This window comes from Apostichopus japonicus, chromosome 9 (assembly GCF_037975245.1).
Source record: "Apostichopus japonicus isolate 1M-3 chromosome 9, ASM3797524v1, whole genome shotgun sequence".
Taxonomy (NCBI): domain Eukaryota; kingdom Metazoa; phylum Echinodermata; class Holothuroidea; order Aspidochirotida; family Stichopodidae; genus Apostichopus; species Apostichopus japonicus.
In genome coordinates this window covers 18,227,956-18,248,632 of record NC_092569.1, presented here as the reverse complement: position 1 = coordinate 18,248,632, position 20,677 = coordinate 18,227,956, and the positions used below count along the sequence as shown (strand labels likewise).

The window sequence follows — 20,677 nt, the reverse complement described above, 5'->3', positions numbered from 1 at the left end:
GTTCGGCATAATATTGCTTCCTATTGTCATAAAGTGATTCATAGCTCCTTCGTAGTTCCTCTCAAGCTCCTGCAATTTCTTTCACCCTTTGCACTTTTGACCTTCAAATTTCCCTCGTTAATTACCACGGTTCCCGAATAAAGAAATACATGAGAAATTGTTCGGTCAATAACCAAACTTAGGACCACGTGTTGTTTTCTTTGTTAATCGTGATTGGTTGATTCAGTGATATATTTTGATGAATAATAATGCTGTTCCGAAGTAGGTAATATTGGACTATAACAATTACTCTGCGCACTTTAACTTGTTATAAGTGTCGCAGATTACAATAAGGCGCAGTGAACGTAGAATATCACAGTCAGCATATAAACTTAACGAACCTGCTTTGAACATTTATGAGCAACTACTTACCTTCTGCTTCAACATTTGTATCATTATTTTTCAAAGAGACAGGCATCTGGCAATAATTTTAACCGTAGAGTGCAAAACCAACTACCAACCGCAGCATAATTTAGAACATAGTATTTGTGTTGTGTGATTAATGATAATGTGTACAATTTGGAGAATATGAAATAACATGAAGTATATAATACACAAGTACCTTTCGCAACATCATATTTCAGTGCACGGGAACTGTTCAATATGACAGTACAAACAAATGCAAGTCTTTAGAAGTTGTTTCTTAAGGACGATGAAGTCAAAGACGATAACCAAGAAAGAAAAATGAACAACGATCATATTGGTTTTACATCCTTTCATTTCATCACATTCTTAAATTCATGATTAATGATACAACACTATAACTAACAAAATGTAACCCTATTCACTTAATGTATTACTTAATTAATCATCCTTCTTACATGATGGAATAATCCGCCAACGGTTTTGAAGCAAACGATAAGTTATGGGTATTGAATATGTGATTGTTCTTGAAACTTCAAAGAAAATATAATTCATATTTTATGAAACTTAAGATCTAAATAGCAACATAAAGAAATGAAGGAATATAATGATTTTAGTAATTTCATCTTTTCCCGTACATTATTGCAGAATTTCTATTGTCTATAGTTCTAAGTAAAGCACAAACGTTACACTTCTTGCTATTTTCTTTTTAGTAGTGAAAACGTGCGTAGTTAAAATAAAATCCATCACATAAGAAACATGCAAAGCACAAATCACAATGATTTCCTTTTAACAGTTTTCTAAGGTAGTATAGGCTGTAACCCATTGTGTAATAGAAACAAATAGTGGCATTATACTAATTTATGAACGACACGAAACTTTCCCTAAGAAAGTAAAAATTAATGATTTGGTGCCTCTCACATTTTTGAAACAATACGACGTTTTAATGGTTGGCGTTTCAACTTTGATACTGCGGTGATCTGTGTATCCCAAATAGAAAGCATTAGTAAGAAAAGGATCCCGTTCATGAATTCTTGAAAAACGGAGAATTGAAATGAAACTTGATAGGTCATGTTTACGAATGTCATTGTCATTATATATTATACAATATCAAATCATCGAAAATATATCCAAACAGAAAGTACACAGTTGCTTCAATTAGCGTCAAAATGATGTTTTCTAATAGCTGAAAGGTTAAATCGTTGGTTGAAACGTTAAATATGAATCTAAACAGGTTACATCGACGATATTGAAATTATTTTGCTCAAGAGGAAGGCCGAATTTTCATCTCCGTGAACCTAAGGTTGCAGTAAGCATTATGGTCAGAGAAGATGTTTTCTCCACGGCCGCCGTTGTAATCTCCATTAAGGTTGTCGCTGGTGCAAACGGTGTGACAGCTTCCACTGTAAGGAAACTGATCACAATAATTATTACTATACCAGTAACTACTACACCAATGATCTGAGTGCCACCACCCGCCTCGGTGTCCTTCCGCGCAGTTAAAATTGTCACACTCATCATTGTCTCGGTCATGCGTGCTGAAAGCTTTGCCTCTATTGTTACCGATACGTGTACCTGTAATAGAATGAACAACGCAAATTACAATAGTTTTGAAAGATCTTGTCTAATTTTTGATTTGCAATGCTAGCACAAAGACAAAAATTACAATACAAAAGAGGCAAGCGCCAGTTTATAAAGAAAGTGCATGCATGAGGTTACTGAAATTTATTAATATGCAATGTAAATGAGAAAAAAAAGTCCGTCATTAAATATTGTTAATCAGTGTTCATTGGTACGATTGTATCTGTATAGACAAACATAACATTTATAAATTTATTGGTCAGCTATCTAAAAGGTAATTATAACCATATCTTGTTTCCTCCCTTAAGTAAGATGTAATCCACAGTCATGAGCTCAAAAAATCGTGACCTTGTGAAAATTCAATGCTACCCTTGTGACATCCAGTGGTATATGTTTATATATCTTAATACTTGTCATAAGGTTTAGTAGAGAGTAACATTACCATTGTTTATCAAGCATATGAATAAGGAGAAAAGGTGATTTTAGTTATGCTAGTTCTATCTTATAAAATACAATTATCGGGTTTTAATGAAGAATATAAAACAATATGGTTTTAAATTTATTTATGTTAAAACGATTCATCTTAATACTTGTCATAAGTGATCTTATCAATTTGCATATAATGCGACAAAAACAAATAGAGACAAACAGCGGGATTCTGTAATTCAATCATAATGTATTCATTCAATAAATTATTTGAAAAACAAGTTTGGACTTGTGTTTGATTCAAAGTACCAATAAGCTATAATTAGAGTCAACAGAATGTGGAAACAGTATAGCATATGTGGCCAAGAATTCATAGTTGAATACGTTAATCCCTCCTCTTGTCAGTTGTTTTTTTTCTATCTTTGATAGCTTTTTGATATTTACATGAATTTCTCTTTTAATTTTCTTCCTATTTGCATTTTAGCAAGTCTCTTTTCCGTTTCCGTTTCTTTAAGTTTCGTTACTAGACTTTGATTTCCTGATCTCAATTTCATGTTCTGTAAAAGGATATATTCTTCTCTCATTTATGTGCACAGCAAACAATGTCATGTAGAAACGTATGATAAACGGACATTTTGACAGTTTTATCACTCAAGGACCTATATATAATCGGCACTGGCTTGTTAAAGCTTATTTTGTGAAGCAACGTTAAAGTACATTGTTCGCTAACATGAAGTTTTACATACTGCTTTCATATACGTACATTTCATTCATGTAACTTAATCGATGGATCGATGGATCGATCGAATGTCACTTTTATTGTTAAGTTATAAGTGACATTCGATCGATCCATCGATCCATCGATTAAGTTAAATGTATGGAATGTACGTATTTGAAAGCAGTATGTAACAGTTCAAAGTAAAATGTTAAAGTTGCAGGTTCTCAGAAATATTGATCAGGAAATGTTTAGCTTGAAATAAGTCCTAAAAATAATATTAAGAAAAGCAGAAAAGATTGTATATGATATTATTGAAAGGGGTGACTAACCTGTTGTTCCAGCATGGCTGCATAGTTTATTCAGTCTGTATTTATTACCTTCAGACTCAATCTGAAACTCGGTGTATGAAGCATATTTCTGATCTCCACCTGAAGTAACAACATCGAAGCGCAGCGTGTAACCTGCTTGGTGTGTAAGATAATAAAGTTTCTCATTCCCAAGCCAGAAATCATCGTTCAGGTCCCCAAATCCTTCTTTGTACGCATCCCAGTTTTGATAGAAACTGGTACTGCCGCCACTGCGGCGTTGAAAAACCTGAATGGGTGAAAATGGTATAAGGAGACAAACTGAGGCATATGAAGGATCGAGACGATGATATATAACATGTTAGACAGGAAAGGGCCGTATTACTTATGTTTGGAATAGTCGCCAGTAATATGTTTTCACAATGTATTGATGCTCTAATAACTTACTGTCCATCCTCCACCATGATTCATTTTACAGTAGACACTAAATGGTGAATCTGGCCATCCAGTTGGTAGAATGGTATAAACGCCATCTTCTGTATGCCCAGCGTCATGAACATCCTTGCAGTCTGTATATACAACTTCGCAAGTTTCACCGTCACCTTCATATCCCTCATTACAATAACACTGTCGTACTCCATTCTTGACATCACACACAGCATTGGTACTACAGCTATAGTCAACTTCACAGGTAAGTCGGTTATTGCTACAGGAACACTTTTGAGTGCAATCATCGCTGACAAAGGTTTCTCCATTCTAGAAGGGCAATGACAAGCATGATGATAGTTGTTAAATTATCATCTTCTAATGTACAGTAATTACGATGCAATATGAAACTTTAAATTTTGGCGAAATATCAGAAATAATTACTAACATGGTAACTTATCATTGTAGTGTGCAAGTATCGCTAACAGACGCTTCCCCCATTCAAATACGTATATTAAAAGTACGATATTAACCAAACTGTTATAAATCTCGTTATGCAAAAGAAAATGGAAATTAAACAAACGTTTCTATTGATGTGTTTGAAAAACAATATCTTACTGGAATGACCAAATTGGCTTCTGTAACAAAGCATCCACATTCGTTTGCAGGAATACAGTCACTCTCTTGCATTAAGAAACCAGCAGGACAGATGCAGCCCTCACTACCCAAACAGTCATTGTCACATCCAGATGTTCTATTAGGATAGTTACATGTTCCCTGACAGTTACATATACCAAAGATCTTGTTGGATGGACAGGCAGAGATTAGTGAGTCTAAACACGGAAGACAAAGAAGAAGTAGGGAGCATGAACTTGTAATTCAATTGGTTAAGTGATTCCCAGTCAATTTTCAACTGAGAATATATTAAGCAACAATAAATAATTTCAAGGTTTGACCATTTTTACTTCAAGTGGCATAATATAAAGGATTTTACTCACATTTTGAAATTTAACGAAGTTGTGTTTTTGCTGATATCAATAAGACATAGTCACATCGAAAACGTTATGAATTTTGGAATTAATATATTTATATATATATATATATATATATATATATATATACATACATACATACATACAATACAATGGTATTTATTGATGTTTTGATATATTGGCGACGAACTTAGAAAGAATATTTATACGATGGAGTATTTGCTATGTGTTTAATTTTCTCTGGTGTATCAAACTTACCTACGTTGCTGTCAAGTGCGATCATATTCACAATGTTATACCGACTCCATTCATCAGCAATACGAAAACCTTTGTATGATGAGTGAAGGGACGATCCATTGGACAAGGTCATATCCATACGAAGTTCGTAGATTGCTTGATTTGTCAAATATGATAGCTTTTTATTTCCGATCCAAAACTCAGTTGCAAAAAATCCAAAGCCTTCTTTATACTCTGACCAATTTCTATTGAAATTTACGGAACCGTCGGTGCGTCGTTGAATAACCTTGAAGAGAATAAATAAACAAAAATATCAATTATTTTGTAAAAGAAGGTAGTACCGTTGTACAATTTAGCAGAACCTTTACTCCCATTAACCACAATTTTGTTTCGTTTAATTGTATAAATATTGTGACTTTCATATTATAATACAATATATGGCAAAATGCACTGAGACACATTTCACTTTCTTTTACACGATCATGTTGAAGTGAATCAAGAACACATCAACGTGATCCAATGTAAACTTTCTGCGGGAAACATACCGTCCATCCTCCTGTTCCGACGTCATGGTTACAGAATACCTCAAATGGTTCTTCATAACCATCTGGTTTGATGAGGTATACTCCACTGGAACTTGATGTAGAACATTGACGTTGAACATCTCGACAGTCCTTCGGATATTCAGAACGTTGATAAAAGAAGTAAGGATGACCTGGTTCATGTAAAGCAACAAGTTAATATTGAACCAGGATGAAAATTTAAAACTGAACGGTAATTTATATTAATTTGAGCATTGCAACGGATCCCTTTATCCCAAGTTATATGAGGAGTAACAACGAAAGGTATTAAATTAAATTGTAAAACAATTATTGGGAATAAAACGATTACCAATGTAAGTGAAAGCAAACAAGTATATCGTTTTGAAATGGCTGGCTAAGTTTCTGTCAAGTGTTTTCTGTAAATTATAGTTTTACACGTTGGATAGGAAGAATTTAATTATATGCAGTCAATAAATCTGAAGATTATCTACAGTACGCCACTTCCTGTGGAGTCAATTGGCGTGCCTTTATGCTTATTATAAGTAGTTTGTAATTGGATTAGAAAATGTATAAGGATGAATGGCAGGCATGTAATGTATATTTCATTAAACGGAGATTAATCTGAGTTGAACTTAACCGGTGTGGTTGTTTGTCTCAAGAAGGAGTCAGGTTAGTCAAAAGTTTACAAACTGATAGTCTATTATCTTACTTTGAAAGGCATCTACAGTTGAAGGTGAACTCTCTTGGTTGTAATCCTGTTTAAAAACAAACACTAATTCATGAATGTAGAAATTCAGAAAAATGGGGTACAAGGCTTGACTCCTTACAAACAAGTGAACGGTAAAGGAACTAACGCGCGGAATTTTTAATCTATGCTCATATATAACAACTGATGAAATCATAAGTTTTGGTCGATTGGAACAACCATTTTAAAAATTTACAACATGATGTTAGCACACAGAATATATTATTATAAAAACAGATCTGGCATGAGTATTTGGTCACAGAATTTACAATGGTTTATCGTACTTGTTTTCTAAACATAGTGTTTAACGAAATAGAAGTATACAAATCGTAACCTTACATATTCTTTAAAAAATCAACAGCTTTTCTAAGTTCTCACGAATGATTCGTAATCATTTAGAAACAAGAGTGTACAATTTTTAGTCGAAACCATTGGAATTAGGAAAATATTGCAATCACATGACGAATTGAGCACGTCGTGACCTGCTACACACAGAGGCAATCGGAACCTAGTTTCTCTTTTTTGGTTGGCTACGAATTGGCTATTGGCGAAGGCTAAATTCATATTAATATAATTCACTAATTTGTAATTGAAAGAATTACAACTAAATCTTTCTATTGTTAACGTCTTGTGAGTTTTGTTCACCTGTTTCGCAAAATTAACAGCAACTGCAACATAAAGGTGAATGGCATATCCTAAATCAAATCTATTGTAACTGCTTTAACTTTGTCAACGAACGACAAAATAAATGTCGGGAAAGTTTAAAATGGTTTATACAACTGAAAAAGGGACAGAAGAAAGAAGAAGAATTAATTCAACAAGATTCAGTCCTAACTGATCATGTTTTTCATAATAAGATTGAATCGGTGTTACACTATTTTATACGAAATTAACAGAGTAACAAAATATTTCACCTATAAACTTCACATAAAACTTTAAATTTGTGTCGTTTAGAATAGGAAACTTCAAATTATGTCAAGTACAATCAATTTATATTTAATGCACAAAGTCGTGTTTAACTTTTATTTCATGAATCTTATGACATGAAATAATTGGTAGCTTAGGTCTTTATTCTGAAATATCAAATTACATTTATTTTTGTTTTTTAAATGCATATTAGACTCTTCTGTCTTTGTATTGTTACAACGTATGTCTGATGAATTTATAAATATCTCGGCGTAACGGGAGAACGTTATATTTTACCACACGACAATAATTCAATACGATATAAGGCGAATACTAATATGGAAACGAAACGAATTCAGCAACATGGGGATTAAGAACCAAACATGATATATATAGTTGAGCGATAATATAATGATCTAAAGACATAGGTATAATTAAGATCAAGCGTTCAATCATTACTCAGAGCGGACATTAGCTTCAAATTTACCTAATTGAAAAGTATCTAAGCAGCCAAGGACGATTTGTAATTTGAATGATACTGGTCCTGTTAAGTTTAGATTGCAGTGTAATACTCGTTGGAAACAGATAAAAATCCAAATCGAGAATTAAGGAATTGTTGACAATGTGTTGGAACAAAGCTTGTTAAAAATTATTAGAAATTTGTATGCTTTGACATTTTTAATCAAACAAAATATGTTACTTTTCTTTTTCACGCAGTTCTTATTTCATTCATACCTGACACAATTATTGCTAATTCTCGGATATCAAACTGTTTGTAATTAATGTGAAAAAGTAAGCTCCCAGTATTGGATATAAATGAAATATTGTAAAGACAAGTTTGATATTATAAAATAAAGAAATTGAAAAATCAAATATTTGACTCACCAACGACGCGAAAACGCTTCTCGTCACAAAGAAAAACACGAATACCCCTCGAACAGCCAAACGATTGTCCATCTTTACTGGTTCAAAGAAAAGTCAGGAATGACGGGTCGGTTTGAAACACACGTTACAACTGACAAAAATGGATTTTAAAAGTTTCAACATCAATGACCTGAGAACAGCGATTGTGCTGACGTGGCAAATGATATATAAAGATTATATGCAAAAATTGTTTGGATTTCAGCCAACTGTACATTTTGTGCGTTACTTAAATTGAGGGATATTTAAAGGCATTCGTACATCAGACTCATTGAATTTGGTACAATGCAATGTCAGTTGGCTGAATGCCTAGATAATGAGGGGAACGTGGCCCCTGCACGCTTCAACTAAATAAATATTTAATTTTGTTTTTCTTCAGGAGATCAGTTGAGTTATAGGAAAACCTTTAACACTCAATATTAACCTTGCACATTTGCTTCAGGAATTTCCGAAGTCATCGTTGATTAATTATATATTCATTGCATTTAATTTGCTGGTATGTTGCTGTTGTAGTTGTTTGTCCATGATCACATAAATAACAGAGTAACGCTCACTTCAATATTAACAAAAAAATAAAGGATAGATAAACATCCTCATGACCAAGGTGCACTGTCTTGTATTCTTTTCTGTCTTTTTTTGCTCTATAATACCATATAATCATCAGTGAGGACCTCTTATTTAATTTTTTTATTTGTTCAGGTTAAATGTTCACAGTTGAGAAGTAAATTCGTAAAACGCCGTACAGAAGCAAAATGTTTTACCGAACCGTACAATTTTACTACACCGTTTGCTGTTGTTTGCAAAAGCCATTTAAATAACCGAAATAGGATACATATTTCATCATATGACTGGTTGGTTTCAAGGTTTTCAAATATAGAAACAACACGAAGTAGATACCAATACTAATTTTAATGTCAGAACATAGAAATACAAACGCTTAACAAGGTTTTTGATTGATTATATTTCACTGTATACGGTCAGAGAATGACAAGAAGAATCTGGACATGTTCAGATTGTTTTGACAATTACATAAGTTCCTTTTATGATCACCAAGTACATCGCGGGAAAGAAATTAAGCTGTGAACTTCAACCCTGCGGTCAGTTTACTTAGTTTATTTAGTCTTGGGAGGCAAAGATGAGTTTATAAATACAGCTACCACTAGGATTACTTTGATATTCCTTGACTTTTCCTTTCCCATGATAATCAATTTTCTGCATTACCTCGGTAAGAATACGTAGGTTTGAATCACCAGCTTATACATTCACTTGAAGTGACAAATGAATTCATTAAATTTGACTGGGGTTATCAATAATGATTCATTTCATTGCAGCGTTGGAGGTGTCTTAATAAGGAAAGGTACTTCTGTCAGGCGAGCATTGCATTTTGCAATTGTTTATTGTATTTTACGATTTAGAATTATAAATTCATTCAGTTGTTAAGCCTTCAGTCCATCAATATTAATTGTTCACATCATGAAATAACTTTGAAATTGTTTTAATGTATAGTGATGTACTGTCAGTATTTGATTTCGTTCAGAGTTACATTACGTGTAGGTCAGTGAGCTACTGATGCTAGTACTTCCAACCTCGTATTGAAAATATATTTTTTTTTATTACTATGGGATTATCACAACGACATAAATTAGAGAGGACATTTTGCCATCGCATTTCTACTGTAATTTTGAGTATTATATTTAACGTGATGTATGCAACGAATGTCAGCTGTAGTAATCCATGCTAAAGAAAAACAAAACAAAGATGAGGAGTGGAGAGGTGGGCTGTAAAGGAGCAACTAAGTCTTGCGTTGAAATTGATTGTGAACCTTCCAATATATTAATATGTAAATTAGTTTATCATAAAAGTAAATTAATCGGTTAATCTTCTAGCAGTTACATGTGTGCATCATAACAATTAATATGTAGGAGCATGGATATACTGAATGCGGATCACAGTGTCTGTGCTGTTTTATGTTATACTTTGCTACATTCCTCTTTCGCGATCTCCTTTCCTGGCTGTAGACGACCGTGGCAATAGTTTTGTAACAAAACAAAAAAAGACCAAAAAAAGGAGGAAACTTGTGCAGGTCTCTATATTTCCTGCTGTAACATATTACGCTATCATAAAGAAGTATTATTCATGTCTTATCTGGGTAGTATAACCTATTGCTCTTCCTTCAGTCCCGGAGTAGCGGTCGAGTGGTAAACCACATACAAAATCTTTCCATAAAAAGTGACTGAATGAGTTAACTTCCTCATACAGCAGATAATCAAGCGTAACGCAATACGTATAGCAGGAAACTTCAGTTTCACTTTACTACGTATAATAAATTAACTTCATTGCGTATCCCTATACTATACAGGGATACACGTTAGGTTTCACGTTAGAAGCCAAGTTGACACTGAGAATGGTCAGATTTATCTTGGGAAGTAAAACAAATGCATTGTTATCGTTTTTCTACAAGTGCATCAAAACTGAAATGGAACGTACTGCATGATCGACAATTAGCACGCTCCCTGTCTGGAGATAGGTGTCTTTATATTTAATGATCCAACCGAGTGTGGCTGGAAGTAATATATAACGAGGAAAAAAGAAGACAATTTAAGCGCACAAATATAACTTCATATTATCTGGATCTTCACTATGGGCAGTATAAACTTAAATTCGCTGGTCAGAATTATAACAAAATATGATTTGTAGGTTCGCATCAACCGTAGTAGCTAATGGGTCTTCAGTTTGTTATGAAAAGAAATTCATTTTACCTCTCCAATTCTCATGTCCCCATTCTGTTTTCAGAATTACCCTTAATTTTATTTTATTTTATTTTCTATGGGTGGGGAAACGAAACATTTCGGTCGACTATAATATGATTTCACAATTACATACCGTTTCTTTGACAACGTACTGAACAACTTACTCCACATCCATATTTACATATGGGTTTGAACTAAAATGGATATCTAAGAAGCAGCTTAATTTTAAGATGTGTAAATCACTTGGCATCATGCATGCACTTCAAGAAATGCTATGATTTCACACACACAAAAAGCAACAAATCAATTCAATTTTCCACTGTGAAAATAGTGTTGTTACAATATATAAAGAGTGATACCAAGTTGTGTTGGAAAGGTTTAATAACCACTTTACTAAACATTGTGACCATATTCATTCCGGGGTTGCCTATCTTAATATAGTAAACATTAAAGAAATGAAAAGAAAAACCTTCTTCAATGTGAATCCATGAGATCCTTTCTGTTTGCTTTTAGTTCACTTTTGGTACACATTAACATTTCTGGGAAGATGCACGTCTGAATTTTAACAGAACTCTAAATAAAATTAGTCTTTTGCAATAAAACACAAAGTTTCATTAGAATTCTTATTTGACTTATATTATACTGATCTAAAAATTGGTGATGTTCAAAAGATCTTCAACAGAAGCGATGTGTTTGAAACCGTACATGTGCCTAATTTGAGACATCATTTATATTTCGATGCAATCAAGTTACAAAGTAATTATGAATTATCGCAGGAGAAAGTTTGGGTTTTTCTTGTCCACAAATATTCAAAGGGTTTCACAAATTGAAAATATTTGAACGAAAACAAAGGAAAACAAACAGACAAATATGAATAGATCAAAGTACTCAGTGTTTTGTCAAGTTTTTAAACTCATGATATGGTCAGATAAAACAAATTCCTGGTATTAGCCATGTACAAACATCTCGTCTAACCGACTCGTTACGTCAATTTCACATATTGTTAGCCTTAGGAAGTCGGTCTTATTTTCAGATCGGTATAAATCAGTCCACAATCGTTGTTTCTTCCATCACGAAGGTCATCCCAAAACATGTTGGATCCACGTGTAGAGCCGTCATAGTCGCTTTTAGGATGGAAATTCCCACACAGGGCACATCCACCCCCACCGACTGGAAAATACTCACAATGATAATCATAAGCACATATAGTACTGCTAGGTTCATAGTAATTATGCCCAAACCACCAGGCACCCACGTGCTTCTCTGCACAGTGATAGTCACTCCAACCGTCGTTATCTTGATCCCTCGTACTGAATAACTTATTTTTATGCCATGACATACGATCAATTCCTGTTCAAATGAGATAAAAAAGAATGGGAGATCAATGTAATTAATATAGTTTAATTTGAGACATATGAGTATTGTTACTGACTTCATTTTTTGCATGATACGCTGCGGAAGTTGATACATTTTAGTTGGTAATTTTGAATTGCCTTAATTTATAAGTAATTCAAATTCAACTCACAAAAGTAAACTGATGCACTAGAAAGAATTACTGAAAGCAATATTAGGACTTATAGTCCTTATTTCAATGACGTGTAACTGGTTATACTGCTAAATTTAATTTAACCATTATCTTATTTTGACAGATTTCGACGCTAAACGACTCTCACAAACATCTGATGAAAACCATGTTATGTTTGAGAGATTTCAGGTCGGGTTTAATCATATTGTCATGAGGCTATATGTGTGTTTTAATAAACCGTTTTTTTTCTGTCCATATTTGCAAGATACATTAAAAAATTATCGTTGATAAACAAAACACCAGGTCATTCTAGCTTCACTAATTAGAGGATCTGCATTTCCAGTAAAGACGATAGAGAAACTTATGAAAACATGAACCATGCATGACACGGTGATTTTACATATTGACTTGCTGGAGGCTTCTGTCACGTGTTTGAAGAAATATTAACGCTGTTATATCTCCCAATTGGAATACGCACTGAATACTCTTAGCTGGTTGCGAAACTTATTTATCACAGGTATCTCTGTCACGAGACTAATGGTGACGGGTGTATGGTGTGCAATGATAAGACGCTCCTACATTAGTGCAGTGTTGTTGAATAACGAAGTTTAGGAAATCATTTGGAACTAGGTGGCTTTATGTGACAATCGTAACCGTTGAATGCCCCTGATAACCAATGTTAGGACGTCAACTCACAACAAGAACTAAAAGCATGTATTATGGTTATATGACTTGCTTGCATGTTTTCAGTCTGTACCTTTTTGCAAACTTTGGAATAACCTTAATAAATAATAATAATTACATGTCAGACCAAGAGTTGAATTCATCTTGTAATGTATTGTTGATCACCCGGGGTAACATGCTAAATCTACTTCACCTACACGGAAGTAATAATTAATATAACGCAACACTTTGTTTTACGTGGGGGAAATCTACATTCCTACAGACCCAATCAAAGATAAGGCGTGCACCAGATTATTACCAATTAAAGTAATCTAGTTACATCTTCAGGTAGGGCAAATTAGAATATGCCCTTGTAATGTGTGTAGTTCATAATTTCGCGAAATTTGTTTATAATCGATAAAATTAAGAATTCTAGTGGCACTGATTATGTGAAGGTAACATACATTATGGAGGATATCATTGCACTTTGTCGTACGTCTTATATTCAACAAGTATCAACAAAGTCTGCATTGTCCTTTTATCATGAGTGAATGACTCAAAAGTTTGCAGAAAGTTGCTCAGAGCATTAAATATATATTTTATCATTCATATTTCAACTTAAATATTACCATAACGTTTCATGGTATAAACATTTACATACCAACTGAGCTGGCAGAATCATATCCATCGATGTTTACTAGTCTATATTTACTCTGTTCATCACTGATCCGGAAGAGATTATACTTCGCAAAGTATGACGAGCCATGCCGATCGGTAATATCAATTCTAAGCTCGTAGTCTTTCTGATTAGTCAAAAGAGCAATCTTGTCGTTGCCGAGCCAAAATTCAGTATTGAGAAACCCAAAACCACTTTTGTACTCATCCCAGTAACGATAGAAATCGATCGATCCGTCCATACGACGTTGTAACACCTGTGTTGAATAGAAATGGTAGACAATTTGCACTGGTAACACGCCGAACTGATCATTTAATTTGGCGATATCGTGTTAGGGGCTCTTGTAAGGACTGCCTTCATTTTAACTGGTGATACTGGTTTAATTTATTATGATTGCATTTTCGTGTAAGGCTATAATGCAAACTAACAACCATGTGCTAACTTTTGCAATAACGTTGGTATGTAATAAATGTAAACACCGTACGACGTCAATTTTTAATTATTTTGTCTTACCGTAAATTTGAATGAAACGAACACTTTGTACATCTTATGTTAAAAGAATTCCACCATTCTTAACTTTTGCTTCAGAAAATAAATAATTCTAGAACAAAAATACTTCCATCTACTAACGCATATAGGACTTGAAAATCATCAAATAAAAGAAGTTTTACCTATCAATTCTTTCCAGTTGTCCATTCTACTTATGCGACCACTTAGTCTTAACGACATGAACTTGTATTTTACAAAATATAATTACCTTTATTATTATTAACCGAAATAAAGGTTACCTTGTAAAATGCAAAACAGAAACCAATTTAAATACAGCAATGGCTTCCGTGTATTTATCATATATACCATTAACATAAAATGGCCATCAACCAAGTGAATTGTTCGCTTGACGAAACATCACGTCACAACTTTTCCTTTTCGAACAAAGAACACAAACTGGGTCCACTGTGTACACCTTTGGCAGCAAGAACACTTACCGTCCATCTTCCTTCATCAATGGAATTGTTGCAAAGCACTTCGAATGGTTCTTTTGCGCCAACTGGTTGGATCAAATATACACCGGAATCAAGGGAGTCTCCTTCACATTGATCAAATACTTCTTGACAATCTCTGGGATACTCGCCGGATTGGTAGTAAAAATAGGAAATATCTATAAACGATACAAAACATTCTTGTAGACTCAGGAAAATATAACAGGTTCATGAATGACCGTTTTTAAAAATATTAAGAAACTACTGCTTTACGAGACATCAACATTCAAAAGCTCTAAAATTATTGATGAAGATATTGTTGTCTGATAATGGGTAATTATTATTTCATCCCTCCAATTAGAAGAATATGAGATACTTTAAATGATTGAATATTGGAGCATATAACAAGACAAACCATGAAAGTGTATGTTTAAGGAAATATAATCATCAAGAAAATAAAGGGGTTTGTTAAATGACGTACACTCATCAAGAAAACAAAGAACGGGTTGTTAAGGAACATACAGTCATCATTAAAAACTAAATGGATGCTTAATAGATATAAAATTTGTAAAACAATATCCGAATAGAAGATTATTCCAAGGGTACACAATGGGTAAAAGGATGAAGACAGATGAAACTATGTGAAATATGTAACAAATAAGAACAAGTGGCAAAACAATTACTATAATATATTTGTCCTCATTCAAAGACTGAGAGTACCTTTAACAAAGGAGTATCGAGTTATGTTCCCATTATTATAGCTGTAACGCAACTGATATGTATTTTTTTTTAACCGCAGAAATGTTATCAATGAAACTGAACCTTAACTAATGAATTAAGCAGACAAAACAAAACTGCCTATCGTTACCATGATTTGTGCTTCTTCTGTTTCGGTTAAGAGGGAGATGCTTACTGGTCGCATCAACAATCTCCTGAAGATATAGGCAAACAATTACAAAGGATAGTTTCATTTTTTTTTAAGAATAGAAGATGCTTCATTGCCGTTTTTTGGTGAAAGTAACAAATTACATTTGCATTAGTAATTAGCAGTGAATAATAATATTGAAAAGCACACTTACATTTGTTTGGCTATTGTAGCCAAATGATGACGGTAACTACGACAGCCACGAAGAAGTAATAAACTTATTCCTGTTAATTAAGATCTTTATATGATAACAGCATTACCTTTCAGACATTTTGTGGAAAATTGTAATTTGTATTTATATTTCCTTGGCATCGCTATAAATGGCTTCTGGCAGTCTACATTTGTTCAAGTATACAATGGATTTAATGAAGAACGTTTTACTCAATATATTGCAACGTTGAATAAATGACGTATATAGGGAACCGTAAATAATGAAGTGGCTTCTTGCGTAACACCTAAGATCAATGCAGAGATCATTTCTTTCAAAATTGCACTACTGAAAGGAACTTTTTTTAAGGAATATTATAAATGTATCAAATGAAGCAAAAAAATAATTAGGATAATTTACTTCAGAATACGGTTCCTGATGACGTGTACCAATATCCAGAGAGGTACATAAAAAGACTTAAGACTTAAATAGGTATGCTCATTGGTAAGAACATTTAAGGGTCGGCTGAATTCTCGTTGGAACTAGTTTTAATAGGTATATGGGTGACTTAAGAATAGCCTATTTTGTTGACAGTTCAACTTTATGATTATTAATTATGCGTTATCACGCAAAACCGTGCGTTTTCCTTGTAATGATCTCAAGTAGAGACCACTTAGCTACGCATTGAAAGCAATACTTCACAATGACATGAGAGTATTGTATTTAGTTGAAAAAACTTCAGTATAGTCCTAAGCTAGTAACATTAACCTGATGAAGGTGGTTGATCCTTCCCTCTGTATATAACTCATATAATGTAAGAATCAAACATATGAATAGATGTTCATACATTCAAATTGTTCACTTTTACAAAGCTATTTTCGAGAATATAAAGAAAATTCATAAGGTGTGAAATGAGATTGGATATGCATGCAATTTGATGACCAAGATGTAACAGACATATAGTCTAGCCGGTGTGTTCTTCTATTCTACAACACCATCATTTCAATATCGTCCTCCAGCTATATTTCTTTATAAATTAAATCTAATGTATATATGAGTTTGAGAGGTTTCTTTGCCTCGAAATTGTATTTGATTTATGCATGTAAGAGTTCATTTGAACAATATAATTTAATATACGAAGGTCGGGTTGAAGCATACAAACACTAAAAAAAAAATACCTCTTGCTCTTGTAAAAAAAAATGAAAAGAAGCATCTTCATAGCTAAATACATCACAAATGGATTTTATGTGAAGTAGAGTGCAAAAGGTCTTAAAACACTTGTATCAGGGGAGCATAGTTTAGAAATAATCTCTATGTGAAATTATTTGTTAAAATGTGGGGAACGATTTGATCATTAACCTGCAATTTTAAACTTTGTAGACTTTATAGTGGATATGAGGGCATATATATTTTTCTACGCTTTAATATTTTATGGGAACGTTTTCATTTCTATGTACATTATTATACGTCTTGTTTGTTGTTTACAATTTTTTAATGTTTTGAGCTCTTGTTATCAACCGATTTCCCATGTATGTTTATTTGATTGGATGAATAAATATTTATCTATCTAACTTATATATTTTAGCGTTTATTAGCGTTTCATTAAAATTCAGCATCACTATTTGCATAGCTTCTATTTGTGTTTTAACAAGAAGTTTAATTTTCTAAGGTTTCTGTTTCGTGAGTTTGATTCATACTAGATATTTCCTACTTTGTATCAACTTTGTTTCTCAATATGAACACATTTTAGTTTTATAACAAGAATGCCGTTTGACATATAAGATATTATTACAAATGTAAAGTGTTCGAATTATGCCAAAAATATAATTTAATAACAGTCATTTCTTTTTCAAGTACCCGTCAGCAAAGATATATCCATATTTCTGGCCTTGATATATAAATGTTTAAAAAAGTTGCATGCTAGCAATAAAATCTAAGCAATCTTTGTTGGCACATAATAATCATGCAATCATGACGATAACTACTTTGTGGCCAAAAGGTAATACAGCCATGATCCATATTAGTACCAAAACGAACATCGAGAGATGTATCTGTTATAATGGAAGACTTACTAAGGTTTTAAAGTGCTTGTCTACTGCTTCAAATGTATCATTTTTGACAAGCCGTTAAAGTACCTAGCTAATTTGTCCCATATTCAGTACATTTGTTATGTGCGATAAATCATTCAAAATATGTTGAACGTTTTCATGAAGCATTTTTTTTTTAATTTCCAAACTAAATCAGATATCTATTACAGGTATCTAATTGTGTGTTAATATTTCATGGATGGGATAGAGTAGACACGACACATATAAAGTCAATTCAAAATTCCTATGCTAAGTTGTAAAACGATCAAATTTAACGAAGAAGAAAGATGACATGGTATATTAAAAACTCCAAGAGAAATTTTATAACAGCAAAGTAAAATTAAATTGTTAAATTAAATTAATTAAGTTAACTCACCAATTCCCCCATAGAAGATGAAATCGTTGCAACGAAGCAGATCAAAATCCAGACTAAACGATTGAGTGTCATCTTGAAGCAAATTGTGGATAATATTTAAGAAGGAGAGAGAGAGAAATGTTTATCCTATCGCTCCTCAGACGAGAATGATTCCTTTGAAAAATGGTTCTTTGATTGTTTATCGACTCACCTCAGAAATAACCAAGTGACATAACCGAAGCATATAAGGGCCGAGTTTTAGTATCAGTTACATATGTCAACGCTTCCGTATCTTCCGGTAAAGTGTAAGGTTGTTCAACCATGAAGCTATCAACACCTTCCTGGTTCAAAGTATTGTTGTATATATGGAATAAGTACGATCATTCCTAATTTACAAGTAGAGTTGTAAAAAAAAAAAACAACAACGTGACGAAACATTATTTCAGAGATGCCACAAGTTGTTGAGATTAACGTGGAATATAGTCCTACAAGCACAGGATTTTTGTGTTTATTTTTTATGAAGTTCATAGTTAAATGAGTGTTACAGTTAAGCGTAAGGTAATCATGGTTTATATATTGATTAAAACATATATTCAATATGTTATATACTTTACAATATATAAGTTATTACATGTGTAAGTGTCTAATAGTAATGTTGTACTTATCATTCAGGCAAAGGTAAAATTTCATTATTATAATCATTGCAGTTGTATTTACCAATAATCCACTACCATTATAATCTTTTCAGTAATGTGCAATTGATTTCGAAGCTAATGAAAGATTCAATGTGAAAATGTTCTTATATGAATAATGTTGTTGCGGTGTGTCCTGCGTCGTAACGGGCGAGTGCCGATATCGTATAAGCATAGTCTTCACTATGTCAGATGCTTCTCAAGATTCAATCCCATGCTCAACAGAAGACCTCTTGACACTTACCTCATACCGATAAGCCATTCTCACAACATACAGGGATCAGAATAAACAAAAACTGTTAGCAAACTCATGAGTATCCACTAAATAGCCTGTGTAAGAGAATGTGTTAGTGTACTGACGTTTTGATCCTAACAGAATCTTCTTCAGGGGCTGAATGACAAAGTAACATAAACTACAAGGGACTAAAAGACGAGCACATAATGCAGACAGATAGCACAGCATACAGCGATGACAGAAGGGAGCCATTTCTGAAGTAATATGTGCTATGTCTTTTGGTAAACCGAGTAACAGATTGGGTGAAATTTCCGTTGTCTTTGAGGTAACAGGGAAGTTCTAGTTTATTTATACATTTTTTTTAATATTTTCATATCAAAACCTCAACACAGACATTACTGCTGTATGCATGGCACCTGGAAACTTTCGACATCACCTGTCGGGAAGATGGACTGGACTACAATAATATATTTGGTAAAGCGGAATGTCCGTTGAAACTCATAACCGAAACATCGAACTGTTACAAAGAACTACAAGAACGTGTTTGGGAGCAGGGAGCTATTACAGATATAGAAGCATCTGTAACGCTTCCTGATCTGAGGGATGCAGCAGGATATATCTTTATTTAGCAAAGAACAGTAAGAAACACATTGTCGAGGTGACTCAACTATAGTTGAAAAAAAAATGTATGATCCATGTAACTTTTAATACCTTCAACGAGAGAAATGTTCACTAAACCTTCAGTGACGACTTAGCCGACCTATTATTTATATATGTGATTTCAAATGACAGATGTATACATAGTACCGTACATGTCATGCATAATGCGAATTTTTGCCGTCGTTGGAACGGCTGCAAGCAGTATTTATGCACAGCGCCACCAAATAAAGATCATTTAACCGTCTTCTGTTCATGTTCTGGAAGGTTTGAAAATAAAGGTGTGCGCGGGTTTGAAAGAATATGGAGCAGAATATCACGAATTGGTATATTCTGGAGAGGAGGGTATAACGAATAGGTATTATCTGGGCAATTCCGGGGATTGGTATGATACGTGCGAAAAACGCCACGTCTGCCGTCGAATTATACATGTATTTGTCTAATGTTATAGTAAACGATCAATCTGGCTTTTCGAGTGTTTCCGAAGAGATATTAATTTGACTTGTGGGAAGCCAACATTAATTGCAGCTATTAAGATATCAACGTTGGTGATGTGCACCAATCATTCTGATAATGATGCTTTTATTTGACTAGAGATACATGATTAGTGTATTAATTTAAACTGTTTCAATGAACAATATCACCCATTTTACATCAGTGGTATATAGACTCCATACTGCACTGAGTAAGAGGAAATGCTCTTGGTCTACCTGAACGTTTAACTTATCTTTCACTGACGAGCGTGTAATTTGCCTATGTGAAAGTTATGACACAAAAACACAT

General features: G+C 33.5%; 3 protein-coding genes across 8 annotated transcripts in view; 1 reads left to right on the top strand and 2 right to left on the bottom strand.

Annotated features, from left to right (window-relative positions):
• Positions 1-20,677, top strand: part of LOC139974218 (uncharacterized) — a 129,469-nt gene that overhangs the window by 69,477 nt on the left and 39,315 nt on the right. The gene's annotated exons all lie outside the window — the stretch shown is intronic.
• Positions 731-8,276, bottom strand: LOC139974215 (uncharacterized). 2 transcript variants are annotated; one of them, XM_071981212.1, is made up of 8 exons: positions 8,166-8,276; positions 6,339-6,384; positions 5,633-5,802; positions 5,109-5,373; positions 4,477-4,691; positions 3,880-4,188; positions 3,457-3,721; positions 732-1,977 (listed from the first exon to the last, which is right to left on the bottom strand). In XM_071981212.1, the coding sequence occupies exons 1-8, from the start codon at positions 8,235-8,237 to the stop codon at positions 1,667-1,669; spliced, it is 1,653 nt and encodes a 550-aa protein (XP_071837313.1). In that variant the 5' UTR covers positions 8,238-8,276; the 3' UTR covers positions 732-1,666. The 2 variants fall into 2 exon arrangements, with proteins under 2 accessions (XP_071837314.1, XP_071837313.1); XM_071981213.1 differs by lacking the exons at positions 5,633-5,802; positions 6,339-6,384 and having other exon boundaries at positions 731-1,977; positions 8,166-8,252.
• On the bottom strand, positions 11,961-18,441 carry LOC139973775 (fibrinogen-like protein A). The gene is made up of 5 exons (XM_071980640.1): positions 18,332-18,441; positions 15,664-15,727; positions 14,802-14,974; positions 13,801-14,071; positions 11,961-12,301 (listed from the first exon to the last, which is right to left on the bottom strand). The coding sequence occupies exons 1-5, from the start codon at positions 18,401-18,403 to the stop codon at positions 11,961-11,963; spliced, it is 921 nt and encodes a 306-aa protein (XP_071836741.1). The 5' UTR covers positions 18,404-18,441.

Excerpts from the sequence above, each read along its gene's own strand:
- LOC139974215 (XM_071981212.1), bottom strand. The coding sequence starts at position 8,237 with ATGGACAATCGTTTGGCTGTTCGAGGGGTATTCGTGTTTTTCTTTGTG. Across the intron at positions 5,803-6,338 it reads AACTGTAGATGCCTTTCAAA|GTCATCCTTACTTCTTTTAT; the intron begins GTAAGATAATAG and ends TACATGAACCAG. Across the intron at positions 4,692-5,108 it reads CGCACTTGACAGCAACGTAG|ACTCACTAATCTCTGCCTGT; the intron begins GTAAGTTTGATA and ends TTCCGTGTTTAG.
- LOC139973775 (XM_071980640.1), bottom strand. The coding sequence starts at position 18,403 with ATGACACTCAATCGTTTAGTCTGGATTTTGATCTGCTTCGTTGCAACG. Across the intron at positions 14,072-14,801 it reads TTGATGAAGGAAGATGGACG|GTGTTACAACGTCGTATGGA; the intron begins GTAAGTGTTCTT and ends TATTCAACACAG. Across the intron at positions 12,302-13,800 it reads TGATTCTGCCAGCTCAGTTG|GAATTGATCGTATGTCATGG; the intron begins GTATGTAAATGT and ends TCATTTGAACAG.